At 43.8% G+C, this 14,213-nt stretch overlaps 1 protein-coding gene across 3 annotated transcripts in view; it reads left to right on the top strand.

Moving 5' to 3' along the window:
- Positions 1–12,405, top strand: part of IMPG2 (interphotoreceptor matrix proteoglycan 2) — a 182,761-nt gene extending 170,356 nt beyond the window's left edge. For all 3 annotated transcript variants that reach the window (XM_063953576.1, XM_063953575.1, XM_063953577.1), the window contains 3 exons: positions 4,355–4,434; positions 7,277–7,352; positions 9,480–12,405. In XM_063953576.1, coding sequence (XP_063809646.1) covers positions 4,355–4,434; positions 7,277–7,310 — 114 coding nt within the window. In that variant the 3' untranslated portion in view covers positions 7,311–7,352; positions 9,480–12,405. The remainder of the gene's footprint in view (positions 1–4,354; positions 4,435–7,276; positions 7,353–9,479) is intronic.
- The last annotated feature ends 1,808 nt before the right edge of the window (positions 12,406–14,213 follow it).

The raw sequence follows: 14,213 nt of genomic DNA, 5'->3' as shown, positions 1-14,213 counted from the left end.
TTAAATCGAACCAGGCCCTCCTTGCTTTTTGAAACGTGAGTTAGTTTCTATTCGGAACCAGCTTCACAAACTCTTTCCAACCCATATGCAGTCAGCTCTTGCCAAATTGTAACAGAAGTTCTATACCCTGGGTAATAAATTGAGTAAATTCTTGTCTCGTAAACTGTCAATTCGCCAGACTAGAAATAGAATAAAGGCCATATGGTCTCCGTATGGCAGGACCCTACTTAGCCCCCCAGATATTGCTGCTGCATTTGCCCATTATTATGAAAAACTGTATAATCAGAAATCTGACTCCACTGTCCCTCAGGCTAATGCCACCCTAATCTCCTCCTTTTTAAAAGACTTAAATTTTTCCAAGATGACAGTTGATGATTTAGACTCCCTTAAATCTCCATGGACTGATAGAGAAATTCTAGATGTCATTCAGTCTCTCCCCTTGGAGAAGTCTCCTTGCCTGGATGGATTTACCAACTCTTTTTATAAACAGTTTGCATCTGCCCTTGCCCCTACTCTCACTAGTCTTTATACTTATGCCACTGTTCACGGTTCTCTCCGTACGGAAATGCTTCAGGCTCAAATCGTCACCATCCACAAGCTAGGGAAAGCCCTATCCCTCAGAACTATTGGCCGATTGCCCTTCTCAACAGTGATCTCAATGTTTTTGTAAATTGATTGCCAATTGACTCTCCCCATTTATACCTCAACTTATCCATCTGGTGCAGGTGGGCTTTGTACTGGGTATGCAAGTGTCGGGCAATACTCGCAGGGTCTTGGACCTAGCCGAAATGTTCATGAGGGAGAGACAAGAAGCCATTCTTCTCTCACTTGACATTGAAAAGGCATTTAATCGCCTGCACTGGGACATCCTTAATGTTGTATTGTTAAATTTTGAACTGCAAGGAGCGATAGCATCATCTGTATCTGCATATATAGCTGCCGTACTGCTACAGTACTAAGTAATGGATTTGTGTCTCCCCTTTTTGTGATTTCAAATGGAACCAGACAGGGATGCCCACTCTCCCCATTTATGTACATCCTTGCTATTGGACCTCTTGCTGCTACAATATGTAGTTCCTTATCATTTCATGGGATACAGGTGGGCCCTTCTCCACACAAATTGCATTTATTTGAGGATGAAGTTATTCTCTTTGTCACCGAACCTGAATCCTCCCTTCCTACCCATCACAATATTATTGATCAATATAGTGCAGCTTCCTTTTACAAACTAAACACAGCCAAAACTGAGGTCTTACCCTTTCATATGAATCCTAAGATTTTGACCCGACTTAAACTCCTTTATAAATATAACTGGAAGAAGGACTCTATCTTGTATCTAGGTATCAACATTCCCAAATCTGCATTTAGATTAGTGGAGACTAACTTCTTACCCCTTTTGCATCAGGTGGATGTTTTGTTAAGGATCTGGATGGGATATGAGGAACCCTGGCTGAGTAGACTAGCTGCGTTTAAAATGACAACCTTACACAAATCAATGTATTTGTTTCATACAATCCCTTATTTGGTTTCCCGTATAAGTCCATACTATGATCTATATAAACTATATATGAAAAGGGACCCCCCCCTCCCCTGGATTACTTATAACCATTTGACCCAGACTAAACATTTTGGTGGCCTGGAGGTACTCTGACTTATTAGCGTATCAGCATGCCTGTTAAGTAGCACAGATCAGTGACTGATCTTTGTCCCCTAACACTAAACCCTGGGTTGATTTGGAATGTTGCTACCTCACGTCATCCTTCTGGAGTTTGTGCCTAATTCAGAACTGATCTTAGCAGCAAATTTGTTAGCAGATGGGCAAAACCATGTGCACTGCAGGGAAGGGGGGGGGGGGGGGGGCAGATATAACATGTGCAGAGAAAGTTAGATTTGGGTGGGTTATATTGTTTCTGTGCAGGGTAAATACTGGCTGCTTTATTTTTACACTCCACCCAAATCTAACTCTCTCTGCACATGTTATATCTGCCCCCCCTGCAGTGCACATGGTTTTGCCCAGACCTGCTACGATCAGGTCTGAGGCCCTCATTCCGAGTTGTTTGCTCGCTAGCTGCTTTTAGCAGCATTGCAAACGCTAGGTCGCCGCCCTCTGGGAGTGTATCTTATCTTAGCAGAAGTGCGAACGAAAGGTTAGCAGAATTGCTACTAAAATAATTCCTTGCAGTTTCTGAGTAGCTCCAGACCTACTCCTAGATTGCGATCACCTCAGTCCGTTTAGTTCCTGGTTTGACGTCACATACACGCCCTGCATTTGGCCAGCCACTCCTGCGTTTTTACCTGGCATGCCTGCGTTTTTTAGCACACTCGCGGAAAACGTCCAGTTACCTCCCAGAAACACCCACTTCCTGTCAATCACTCAACGATCACTCGAGCGATGAAAAAACGTCGCTCGAGCATGTGCAAATCTCCAAAGTTTTGTGTTAAATTACTGAACGCATTCGCGCTGTGTACCATGCGCATTTCCTACCTAATCGCTCCGTTGCGAAAAACGGCAACGAGCGAACAACTCGGAATGACCACCTGAATTAGGCCCACAGTATGGACTCCTAAACAATGATGTCCTCTGCTGCCTGATACTCTTCGTGCTATATCTGACTAACTGGGATGCTACTGTGGTCTCTACCAAATGTCTCTCCCTACCCACTCACAATCTCTCCCTATCTGCTCTCTCCCATTTAATCCCTGATTTTAATGTTACGGTATAGCTTTACTGTGGATTCACTACCATTGCTGATATTGTGGACACTACGCCGTTCTCTTCCCTGCATTCTCAATACAATCTGCCTCACTGGGATTTGTTTACATATACACACATTAGCCATTGGATCTCTAGCATGCTTCGGTCCTCCAGGCCTCTCATCTCCCACCACCCAATATCCTGTCCAAGCTGTCATCTGGTAACTTCAGAGGTTCCATGTGATTTTGATGTCTGCAACACAGTTCATCCAACCTTTTTTCAGCTCTAACTCCCTCAGAACTGTCTACTACCATGCCATAATTGAACTTGTGCTTTGTGCCTTAGTGCTCCACTACTATGTACCAGTACTTCTAAGGTGACTTATTGTTTCCATGTCTCTTCACGCTACCCTTTCACCTGGTCCATACCCCAAAGTAACTGTCCCACACTTGCTCTTGCTGTCTTTCTTCACCCCCTCTATCCATGGGATGCGGTCAAGATCCCGCCGGAGGGGATCCCGGCGGTCGGAATCCCGACACCAGGATCACGACCGGCACAATCCCGACATATTCTCCCTCTGTGGGTGTCCATGACACCCAGAGAGGGATAAAAATTAGTGTGCCGAGCGTGGCGAGCGCAGTGAGCCCGCAAGGGGCTTGCGTTGCGCTCACCCCCTGTCGAGATTGTGCATGTCGGGATCCCGGTGTCGGTATTCTGACCGGCGGGATCTCGTACTATCCATATGTATCATGTTTTCCTCTATCTGCATACCTCATATGTCCCTTGAAAAGTATGATGCTAAATTATCTCTATATTCTATGCAATTTATTCTATTAATTAAATACATGCCTTTATTATTCTACTCAGTTGTAATCACATAGCTGTTTTATGCTTTTTGTTCTAATGCCAGGCTATATAGAATCTGTGGCAACATACAAATAAACTATGTGATTATTGCTGGTGCTATGTGAAGACAAGTAGAGCATGTCAATGCAGAGTTTTTTGGCCAGGTAGTTAATATGCCCATGTAATACTTGTCTTATGTAAGTGCAGTTAATACTTTTGAACTTTGGGGGTCATTCCGACCCAATCGCACTCTGCAGTTTTTTGCAGCCGTGCGATCGGGTCTCAACAGCGCATGCGTGCGGGCCACAACGCGCAGGCGCATCGCTGCCCGTCACCGGGCAGTGACGAAAAGAACGCAGAAAGCATTCGCAGCGGCGAACAAAAGAAGATTGACAGGAAAAGGCCGGCTGGGGGTGTCAACTCACCATTTTGAAGGAGTGTCCGGCCGAACGCAAACGTGCCCGGCCGTTTCCAGGGAGGGATCCTGACGTCACCTCCAGGCAGGATCGTTGCAGCGGCTGAGTAACTTTTGTTTATGCAGCTCTCTGCCCAAGCGATCGCTCCCCTGCACAGCGTTTACCCCTCCCCTGTAGGCGGCGATTACCTGGTCACAGCAGTGCAAAAATCCACCTGCGTGCGACCAGGTCGGAATGAGGGCCCTTGTCTTATCCAATTTGAAGAAGATTCAGTTTAGGAACTTGAATAGCTTCCATTTGTAATAGTAAATGCACCCTGCATATTCACAACAGTCCAGCAGCAATATCATTGGCTAATAAGTTTCCTTTATTATAATTATTTTTTTCTATTCTTCAGGAAATTCAAGACCGAATACGAATAATAGAACTGTATGCTAAAGATCGCCAGTTTGCTGACTTTGTGAGACAGCATCAGATGTAAGAAACATGTTTGCTCACTTGAGATTACTGACAGTATCTATATAAATCACATTGGGATTAGAAGCTGAGAATTTGGAGCTATGTGTTGGAAATGGGTTCAGTATGATTTACTAACGGTTGGGATGCTGGCCATCAGTATACCGACAATGGCATCCCGGCCAACAGTTTGCCGGCAGCAGGGCGAGTGCAAAGAGCCTCCTTGCAGGCTTGCTGCGCTCGCTGTGCTGTGGGCTCCGTGGCTCATTGTGCTCGCCACAGGTTATAGTCCCACTCTATGAGTGTCGTGAACACAAGCAAGTGGGAATAGTCCCTGTGAGCCGGGATTCCGGCTGTCAGTATTTTCAGCATCTGGGATTCCGGTGTCTGTATCCTGACCGCTGGCAAATAAACTGCATACTGTTGGAAATGTATCTCAGCGGCAAAGCAAAAGGATTGCTGATTTTCTTACAGTACCCCAGCAAATACCAACAGTTGGTGGCATTAAACATAGGGAACAATGAGAATGTTACAATATTGGCTACAGAAATCTCAAATACAGTAATGTAGTCTTTCTTACTGTATTGGCATGCATGTGTTCCAACATTTCCTCTTGTCTCCTCACCTGCATCTATTTATATTGTAGTCTTTACATGGTTTGCACTGATGCAGAGGCGTAACTAGGGTTTCCGGAGCCCAGGGCAAGATGAAGAGTGCCCCCCCCAAAAAAAAAAACAAAAAAAAAACAACAACACACAGACCAAAAGAAGTATGTGCGCGCGCCTTCGAAAAAATGGGCGTGGCCACGTACCAGAAGGGGTGTAGTCACTGAAAATGGGGCGTGCCAACATGACTATCACCTACCCCCTGTGTCGCCTCTCAGCACACTATCACCTACCCCTTATGTCGCCTCTCAGCATACCTTCATTCAATTTTTGCACAGTACGCATGCAGAGTCCCCTTTTTACACAGTGCCAGATACACAATTGCCCCACAGTGCCAGATACACAGTGCCCCACAGTGTCAGATCCACAGTGACAGATACAGCGCCCCATAGCGCCAGATACAATGCCCCACAGTGCCAGATACAATGCCCCACAGTGCCAGATACAAAGCCCCACAGTGCCAGTTACATGCCCCACAGTGCCAGTTACAATGCCCCACAGTGCCAGATACATGCCCCACGGTGCCAGTTACTTTGCCCCACGGTGCCAGTTACAATGCCCCACGGTGCCAGTTACATGCCACACGGTGCCAGTTACATGCCCCACTGTGCCAGTTACATGCCCCACAGTGCCAGTTACAGGCCCCACAGTGCCATACATGCCCCACACAGTGCCAGATACAATGCCCCACAGTGCCAGATACATGCCCCACGGTGCCAGTTACATGCCCCACTGTGCCAGTTACATGCCCCACAGTGCCAGTTACAGGCTTCACAGTGCCATACATGCCCCACACAGTTCCAGATACAATGCCCCACAGTGCCAGATACATGCCCCACAGTGCCATACATGCCCCACAGTGCCAGATACATGCCCCACAGTGCCAGATATAAGACCCTCCCCCCCCGTCACTCACCGCTTCCTTCCCTCTGCTATGTGAGGGGAGGAGAGCGCAGCGCCTCTCCTGCCCCTCAACGCTCCAGGTCTCCGGCGGCGGCTATGTGGCGCTGGTTCGTTAGCCACTCAGAGCTCACGGACCGGCAGCCAATCAGGAGCCAGTCCACAAGCTCTGATTGGCTAACGCCGCTGGAGACCGGACACACGCAGCGCTGCTGACAGCGCTGCGCAGCAGCGGTAGTGAGGACATTGAGGGGCAGGAGAGACGCTGCGCTCTCCTCCCCTCACATTGCAGCGTGACGGGGGTGAGTGGGGCATGATGCCCAGGCCCCCCTCTGTTGGGCCTGCCAAGGCACCCAGGGCACGTGCCCCACTCGCCCTGCCCTAGTTACGCCTCTGCACTGATGTAGCTACACTATAAAAGTCATTACACTGTATCATGTAGAGATAGTTTACATGGAGTTTAAACTTTCAAATAGTGAAAGTAAAACAGACTCTTATGTTATACTTTACTGAACTGCAAATCTTATGTGCACATAGTCATTTTATGTACAAAAGCAGAGATAATACAAGTCACTATGATTGCGTACAATCTTGGCTTTCAACAGACTGTATTAGGAGTCAGTAAATGTCCATAATGGACTACTACTTATAATTAGGGCAGGATGATGACTAATAACCAATTATCCTAAATGCAAGTGGAAAACTGCCAAGAATGGGGCCCATGTTTTCCTGTGCTATGAAACCATTTTGTATGTTATGTATTGACCTTCATGTGAAACATTGCTAGTACTTGCTGTCCATTTACAGTTACTATTGTAACTATGAAAAGAGTTGAAATTGCTCTGTGGTGACAATATGCAAATAAGCAACTCCTTTGGTTGCATAGACTGCTGGGTAACATAAATCAGCATTACCCAGAAGCCTTTTCTAATGAACAGTTGTGGCTTATTTGCATAGCTCCGAACTGAACATTTTACACCAAATCCCAGAAGAACCATCTATTTATGCAGCTGCCTAAACTATTTATGCAGCTGCCTAAACTGACAAATTCTCTGTCAGGATTCAGAGCTGAAAGCACATCAATTTAAGCCCATTTTTAAGTTTTAAATGTTACAAATATTTATTTGAATGTTTGCTTCTGTCTATGATAGAATGTAATGAAACAAAAATGTTAATTTTAGTTAAATAATACACTGCAATAATGGTTAAATGACACACTGCAATAATAATACAATGATACACATCTTTTTTCAGTCTATTTGTCCTAATTAAATAATATTTCTGTATTTTATTAACAGGACTGTGGATAATGTCAGAACAGCAAACCCATGAAATGAATTGTCCATTTATTTTCTCCTGTTTAGAGAGAAAAGGGTAAATCAAACTAATTGTTTTAGTATAATTATTGTCACTTTAATGACTTTAGTCCTGATTCAGAGGTCCAGGCAGTGTCTACAGTGTGTTGGATGCAGTGAAGTGAACTGTTGTCACTACATGCAGTGACAGATAGCCAGTGACTGGGGTAGGTAACAGGGGTGAATTAAAAAAAAAATGCAGGTGTATTGGGACTGTTTTTGGAAATACCTAGTCAGTCACTGAGAATTCATTTGTAGCTGGAGAGACACTGGGGTCTTGGGACAGAGGCTTAGCCTGAGACAGCATAGGGTTGCTGAGAGGTCCGATGGTGTGACTGAAATGTGTTTGATGTTTCCACATGCATATGAAAGTGGCAGATGTGAGCAGGGGTATATCTTCCTATTGGCCAGGATGGCACTTAACAGGGGTGCCGGCCAAGGGGTGGGGGGGGGGGCTGAGGGGTTATGGGGGGTAGAATGACATAGTAGTTCTCACTACATCCCTTAGCAGTGCTCATCCACTGCCAGACTCTAAGAAGGGTATTGCACTCTGACACTCTCTGTGACTACAGTCACAATGATGGTGATTATAGCCAGTGAGCGGGGCTCTTCCAGGTATGGGGAGGGGCGAGGCACCTCCTCATCCGCTCCCCTTCTCTTTGGTCCCACGCAGTCTGTCACCAAACACCAGCCACTACAATCAGCACCAGTCAGCAGTGCAGCATGAGCATACCTGTACATTTTCTGCGGTACCGTAGCTGCACTGCATGGTCTATCCTGGCAGTCTGGATCAAAGCTAACAAAGAGCACTGTATGGAGTGGTATCTAGACCAGTGACTGCCTGTCCAGCTGTGTTGAGACTACAAGTCCCAGCACACCTTGTCAACTGGATTTGCTAAGACATGTAGTGCCATCACACCTAGAAGGTTTTTTTAACTGTATGTATGTGTGCATATATCCCCTCGGTGTCCCTGTCTGCACCCTCCTTGTAATTCCCCCTCAGTGTCCCTGCCCGCACCATCCCTGTAACTGCCCCCTCAGTGACCCTGCCCATACACTCTTGTAATTCTGTCTCAGTGTCCCTGCCCGCACCCTCCCTGTAATTCCCTATCAGTGTCCCTGACCTCAGCCTATCTGTAACTCCCCCCACTGTGTCCCTGGGTGGGGGAGGTGGGGGGGGCACCAGTTCCTTACTTTGCCATGGGCGCTCAGACCAGATACACCCCTGGATGTGAGATACCGGCAGTGGCAGTCTCTGTGCACAAGATGGTGGCTGACTCTTTAACATATTCCGAAAGTCCCCTCTGAATCAGGCCCAACACACATATGTTGTTTATATAATTATATAATGAGAACTCTCACAATAATTGTCAAATTAGTGGCACACATCCAATTGCCTAAAACCACGAGATCTGTAGATGAAAAACCCATCTCATTTGGGGATCCGTTCAATTTGCTGGCTGTCGGGATCCCGGCGGTCAGGATACTGACGCCGGAATACCGATAGGCGGCAATGGCGCCAGGTGGAATCCCGGCAAAACAGGAATATTCCCACTCATGGGTGTCCAAAACACCCATAGAGTGGGAATAAATCATGTGCTGAGCTCAGCGAGCCAGCAAGGGGATGCTTTGCGCTTGCCCCACTGCCGGCATTCTGGAGGGCGGGATGCTGCTGTCGGGATATGGACAGCCGGCATCCTGGCCACCGGCAAATCATACTGATTCCATCATTTGAAACCATGGCCTCAGACATACCTCACTGACTTTGGTCTCTGAAAGTAGGGTACTCTTGTGCCCTACGCTTTTTCATGCATGCCCTTGTTCCGCAGCAATGAATGAAGGATGCACACTTACTAGTCAGTATACAGGTTTATTTTGTGTGATCTTGAAATATTTATAGAATCTATTTATAGCTTTAATCAAACGTACCTTGTGCTCAGGGAATTCCCTACAAACCAACTGAATGGACATATTGAAAAGCCACACAACACATCAACAACCTTGTGTTTCTGGTATTTCCATTTTAGTATAAAATTTGTATTATCCATTCTATTAAAATGTCTGTAACCAACCAACCAACCAACCAACCAACCAACCAACCAACCAACCAACCAACCACTTTCCCTTTTACTCTTTTCTGCTTTAGGAAGGGATGAAGGCATTGGAACAACACAGAGACGTTTTGCCATTAGAAATGAGTTACCTCATGTTGTGCTAAGGAACAGCTTATGCCAGAATTGTAAATATTTAGTACATAAAGACTTTCACAAAATGATGATGAATGATGATTTTTAATTACCATTAGGAAAACACATGTTGCTAATATTTTCTTTTTAACAATATACTGTTTCATTTTCAGTTATTTTTGTAAATGTGATTATCTTTTACAATACAGTATTTTGTTTTGTTTTGTTGATTTTGAAAATACAATAGATTATCTGAATATGTTCTGTATAATCTATGCAAATGTATATAGGAATGGCTGTTTTGTGCCATACAGCCTACGGTCAAAGTTCAGAAATGACTAACAATGTTTTAACACATGTCTGTGTCATCTGCCTTCTAATACATGACATCAGCCATTAGGTGGTAAACCCCTAAGATTCCACGTCAGGTAACTCTGTGTTTATAAACTGAGAAGTAGGTGTAGAAGATTATTATACCATGGTACAGCAGAAGACAAGTTCATTTTCAGTGTTAATAAAATAACTATAACCCTTAGGATTAGCATATTGGCCATTATTATATGTTTTATGGTACTAAACAGAGGCCCTACATTCATTCTCTGTGTGTGAAAGGTAACACCAGCTGATGCAGGGAACCAGGCCGCATGTTTTGTATGCATCTATGGGCCACTCTGAGTATGTCTACATGCACCTGGTTGGTATTGTTCATATATAGGCTCAGTTTAGTGAGTGCATGTCAACAGTTCTCATAGTCAGTATACTGAGGGCTGCGTGGAGAATGGGGCATGTGCCAGTCTATTAGCAGGAAGTACAGATGGGTCCACGGTTATCTTTACTAGTTTTCTGCACCTAGGCACAACATGACTTATTAGCATAAACCCTTAATCTATTGTTCTCAGCTGCAATACAGTACAGAGAACAATACAGCAGGGGATTATATCATTACAGCAGGGGATTAAAGGGGGGTATTCACGGAGCGATCGATGCTTAAAATCTAAGCAATCTGACTAGATTGCTTACATTTTAAGCAGCGATCACTCCGTGTGTACCCCTCACAGCGATAGTGCTGCGCAGCCCCGAGCATCGCTATCGCTGGTGCTAGATTGGCCTTGCAGGCCAATCTAGCAGGTTGCTCACTTCACCCGCTGGGTGAAATGAGCGGGCCCCCGTCCTCCTCCGCATCGCTCAGCACACATCGCGCTGTGCTGAGCGGGGGGAGAGATGTGTGCTGAGCGAACCGCTCAGCACACATCTCTCCCCAAATCGGGCCGTGAATACGGCTCTTAAGTCTGACTGGCCAGTCTCAGTTAATCCTATTAAAGGTCAAGATAAACGTGGACCCATCTGTATGCATTTTCAGGCTGCGTGTATTTACCAAAAATACACATACCTGCCTCCACATGCAGATCAGTTTACGCCTTACACTTGTGACTCTTTGTGAATGGAGAGTGGAGGGAAGAGGTGGCCGAGAAGGTCAAGTACGTTATGGCCGTGTTCACTGAATTGCATCGAAAGCAGAGATGGGCTTGGACGACATCTGTTGTAGGTGCTCCAGCCCTAGTACTGTACAAACATAACCATCACCACAGGCTTTTGCAGTGTAAAAAAAAGAAAAAAAAATACAAAAAGTGATCAAAATACATAGGTTGAACTCATAGGGACTCATTTATCAACGAGTGATAAAACTTGTTGTGAATGATAAAACCTGTTGCATATGATAAATGGTCCTCCAGCCAATCTTCTCCTAACTGTCATATGTTCAGCTCCTGTCATGTGTTTGAAGTTAGAATGAATTAATTTTATGACTCTTTGATAAATGAGCCCCATAATTACATATATTTTTGTGGCTAGCATTTTAAGAGTAAATGTGTCCAGCATTTACTGGGTATAAAAATATATTGACACTGAAACCCATTCAGTAAATGGCATTTTTAGAACTGTTGTTATTAGAATTGTTATATTCAAATAATTAACAGACTGAACATTTAGGCAACTAGCTCATTAAGGTCTAGTCCTTCATCATGAAAACTGATGGGGCTCAGTGCACTTAATATAAGGATCCAATAGACCTCTTGAGTGCAGAGGTTTTTGTATCATTGAACACTGAACCCCACTGGTCTTAATGAAGGACTAGAACTCAATGTGTTTTTCACCTAAATGCTCAGTCCGGTAATTAATACTGAACTATTGCAGTGAAAGGTTTACTAAACTGTACATAATGCTATTAGGAATTATTTCTGTTTTACAACCAAATGATATGTTTTAAACTACAAAACTGTGTGCTACTGTTGATTTGTTTTTGTTTGTTTGCTCTCTTTTCTCTTGTTTGTGTACTTTAATGCATAAGGTGTGCCTTTTGTATTGGTAAACAACTGTTTTTCATGTGTACATAAATACAGAGGGTGCACTTCATCAATACACTGTCAGATATAGATATTTAATATTGTGACTGGTATATAGTCCCACATCTAAATGAAATATGTTGTATTGTTGGTTGGGGTCTCATTACCAGTTATTTTGACCCCATACTTCCCAAACAATATATACCTTGAAATGAATACAAACTCAATATAATACATGAGTTGTTCACATGGTATATCGTACATTGAATGTACCTATACAATTACAAATAAAGTGTATTTAACAGAGAATTATATAGTACTATATAGCATTATAATTTTACTGTAAATTATAGTACATCAGACAGGCAGTCCAACATACACTTTGTAATTCTCATCTAATGGTTCATTCCAATAATACATGTCTTTTTTGTCTTATACCATGGTGGATACACTATGTGATAGGAATATTATAATCATTACATGTTTGAATGTTTCTGTTTTTGTACTTTGATATCAATTTCAAATACATATGTTTACTAGGAAAGTCTCCATCTGTGTTTCATTTTATTATATGTGCATGTCGTTTTTGTTCGGGCACTGAGTATATATTCAGCTACACTATATTATTATGTTACATTTTATTATTGAAGCATTTCATTTATCAATTTAGGTAAAGCAGTGTTCAAATGTAGCACTTTTCAGCAGGTTGGCATATGCCTAGAACTGCTTTGTCTGGAAGGAGGCGGCCAGGTCGGTTCAACAGGGGAAGGCGGAAGGGTCATGGAGGCCCATCCGCATAATCATGGCCCACCCCCACTGTACAGTACTCAGAATACTGAAATTGTGAAGGGGGGTGGGGCTACGATGACATGATTCATAGCAAATTGTCTCATCGCCCCGCCCACTTTCACTCAGCAAGCAGGTAGATGCGGGGGAGTGCATACATCTGGAGGCCAGCTCTGGAAGACTTGTCTACTTTTCTCTGCCACCTAATTTTCTGGAGCTTTCCAGTAAGTATGCCTCGGTATCAGGCCCTACATTATCTAAATTGGGAGGTAAAATACAGGAAATGACCTAATGAAAAGAAGAACAGCAAGTTACTTTGGGGGAGATGTATTAAACATTTGAGAGAGATAAAGTTAATAAGTAGCCCATAGCAACCAACCAGCCTTTACCTGCCATTTTATAAAATGTGCTACATAAATGATAGCTACTGTAGAAGCTGATTAATTGCTATGGAAAATTCTATGCTTTATCTCTCTCAAAGGTTTTATACATCTCCCCCTTTGTGTAATGCACTTGGGGTCAATGTGGTCACTTGTTGAAAATTCAAATTCTTATATTTTGTTGAAAAAACAATGTTTGTCTCATCATTTATTTCATATTTTGTTTTCATCATTTGTCAAATAACACCTACATTCTGGGTATATATCACAGCACTTAGCATAAAAACAAGTATTTGGTGTGAATTTAAAGAAAGTAAGCATAATTACACTGATTGCTTTCCTCTTATAATTCCTCATGATTCTCTTACTCAGAGGATGAGTATATTAGACACTTTGTATTAGTATTTTATGGGTGGTCTTCAGTTTGCCAGCTGTCGGGATCCCGGCTCACAGTATACCGGCGCCGGAATCCCGACAGCCGGCATGCCGACACCTTTTCTCCCTCTTGGGGGTCCACGCCCCCCCCTAGAGGAAGACTAGATAGCGTGGCGCGCCACCGTGTCCACAACATGGTGAGCTCAGCGGGCCTACAAGGAGCTCATTTGCACTCGCCCAGCTGTCGGTATGCCGGCGGTGATTCTGGTGCCGGTATGCTGGCTGCCGGGAGCCCGCCCCCCAGCGGCCCTACTACACCCGTATTTTATACTGCTTGTATTACTTTTTATTATGTCATTCTCTGACATTAGGTATAATTGGTAACCTCCTATTAAGCCTAATGCTATTTACTGCAACAGAATAATAAAAAAACAATGAAAGTGAGGGTGATAAATAGCATTCATGTGTGTAGTCGCACCATAACATTCTTATGTATCTGCATGCGCTCTCAATGTGTCTTCATGTGGACACTTTAAACATACTGTAATATTATGAGTTGTACAGATTTTGAGATATGTCCAACTCAACAAGCATGTAAATGCGCCATTGTGGTACACATTTTACATGACTGTTTTGGGTAAAAATGTGCTTATGTCTAAACTTCCCCATTATGTAATTTAAAATTATAATTTAGATTTTTTTTAAATAATACCTTTAAGCATATAAACCACAACAATCCAAAACATTTATTTCACTCCATTTTCAAAAGCTCAATCAGTTTATCGTAAAGGAGATTAAGTAAAGCACGTTG

Source organism: Pseudophryne corroboree, chromosome 2, assembly GCF_028390025.1.
Source record: "Pseudophryne corroboree isolate aPseCor3 chromosome 2, aPseCor3.hap2, whole genome shotgun sequence".
NCBI lineage: Eukaryota > Metazoa > Chordata > Amphibia > Anura > Myobatrachidae > Pseudophryne > Pseudophryne corroboree.
The sequence above is the reverse complement of the archived record's forward strand: the minus strand, read 5'-3'. Positions and strand labels throughout refer to the sequence as shown.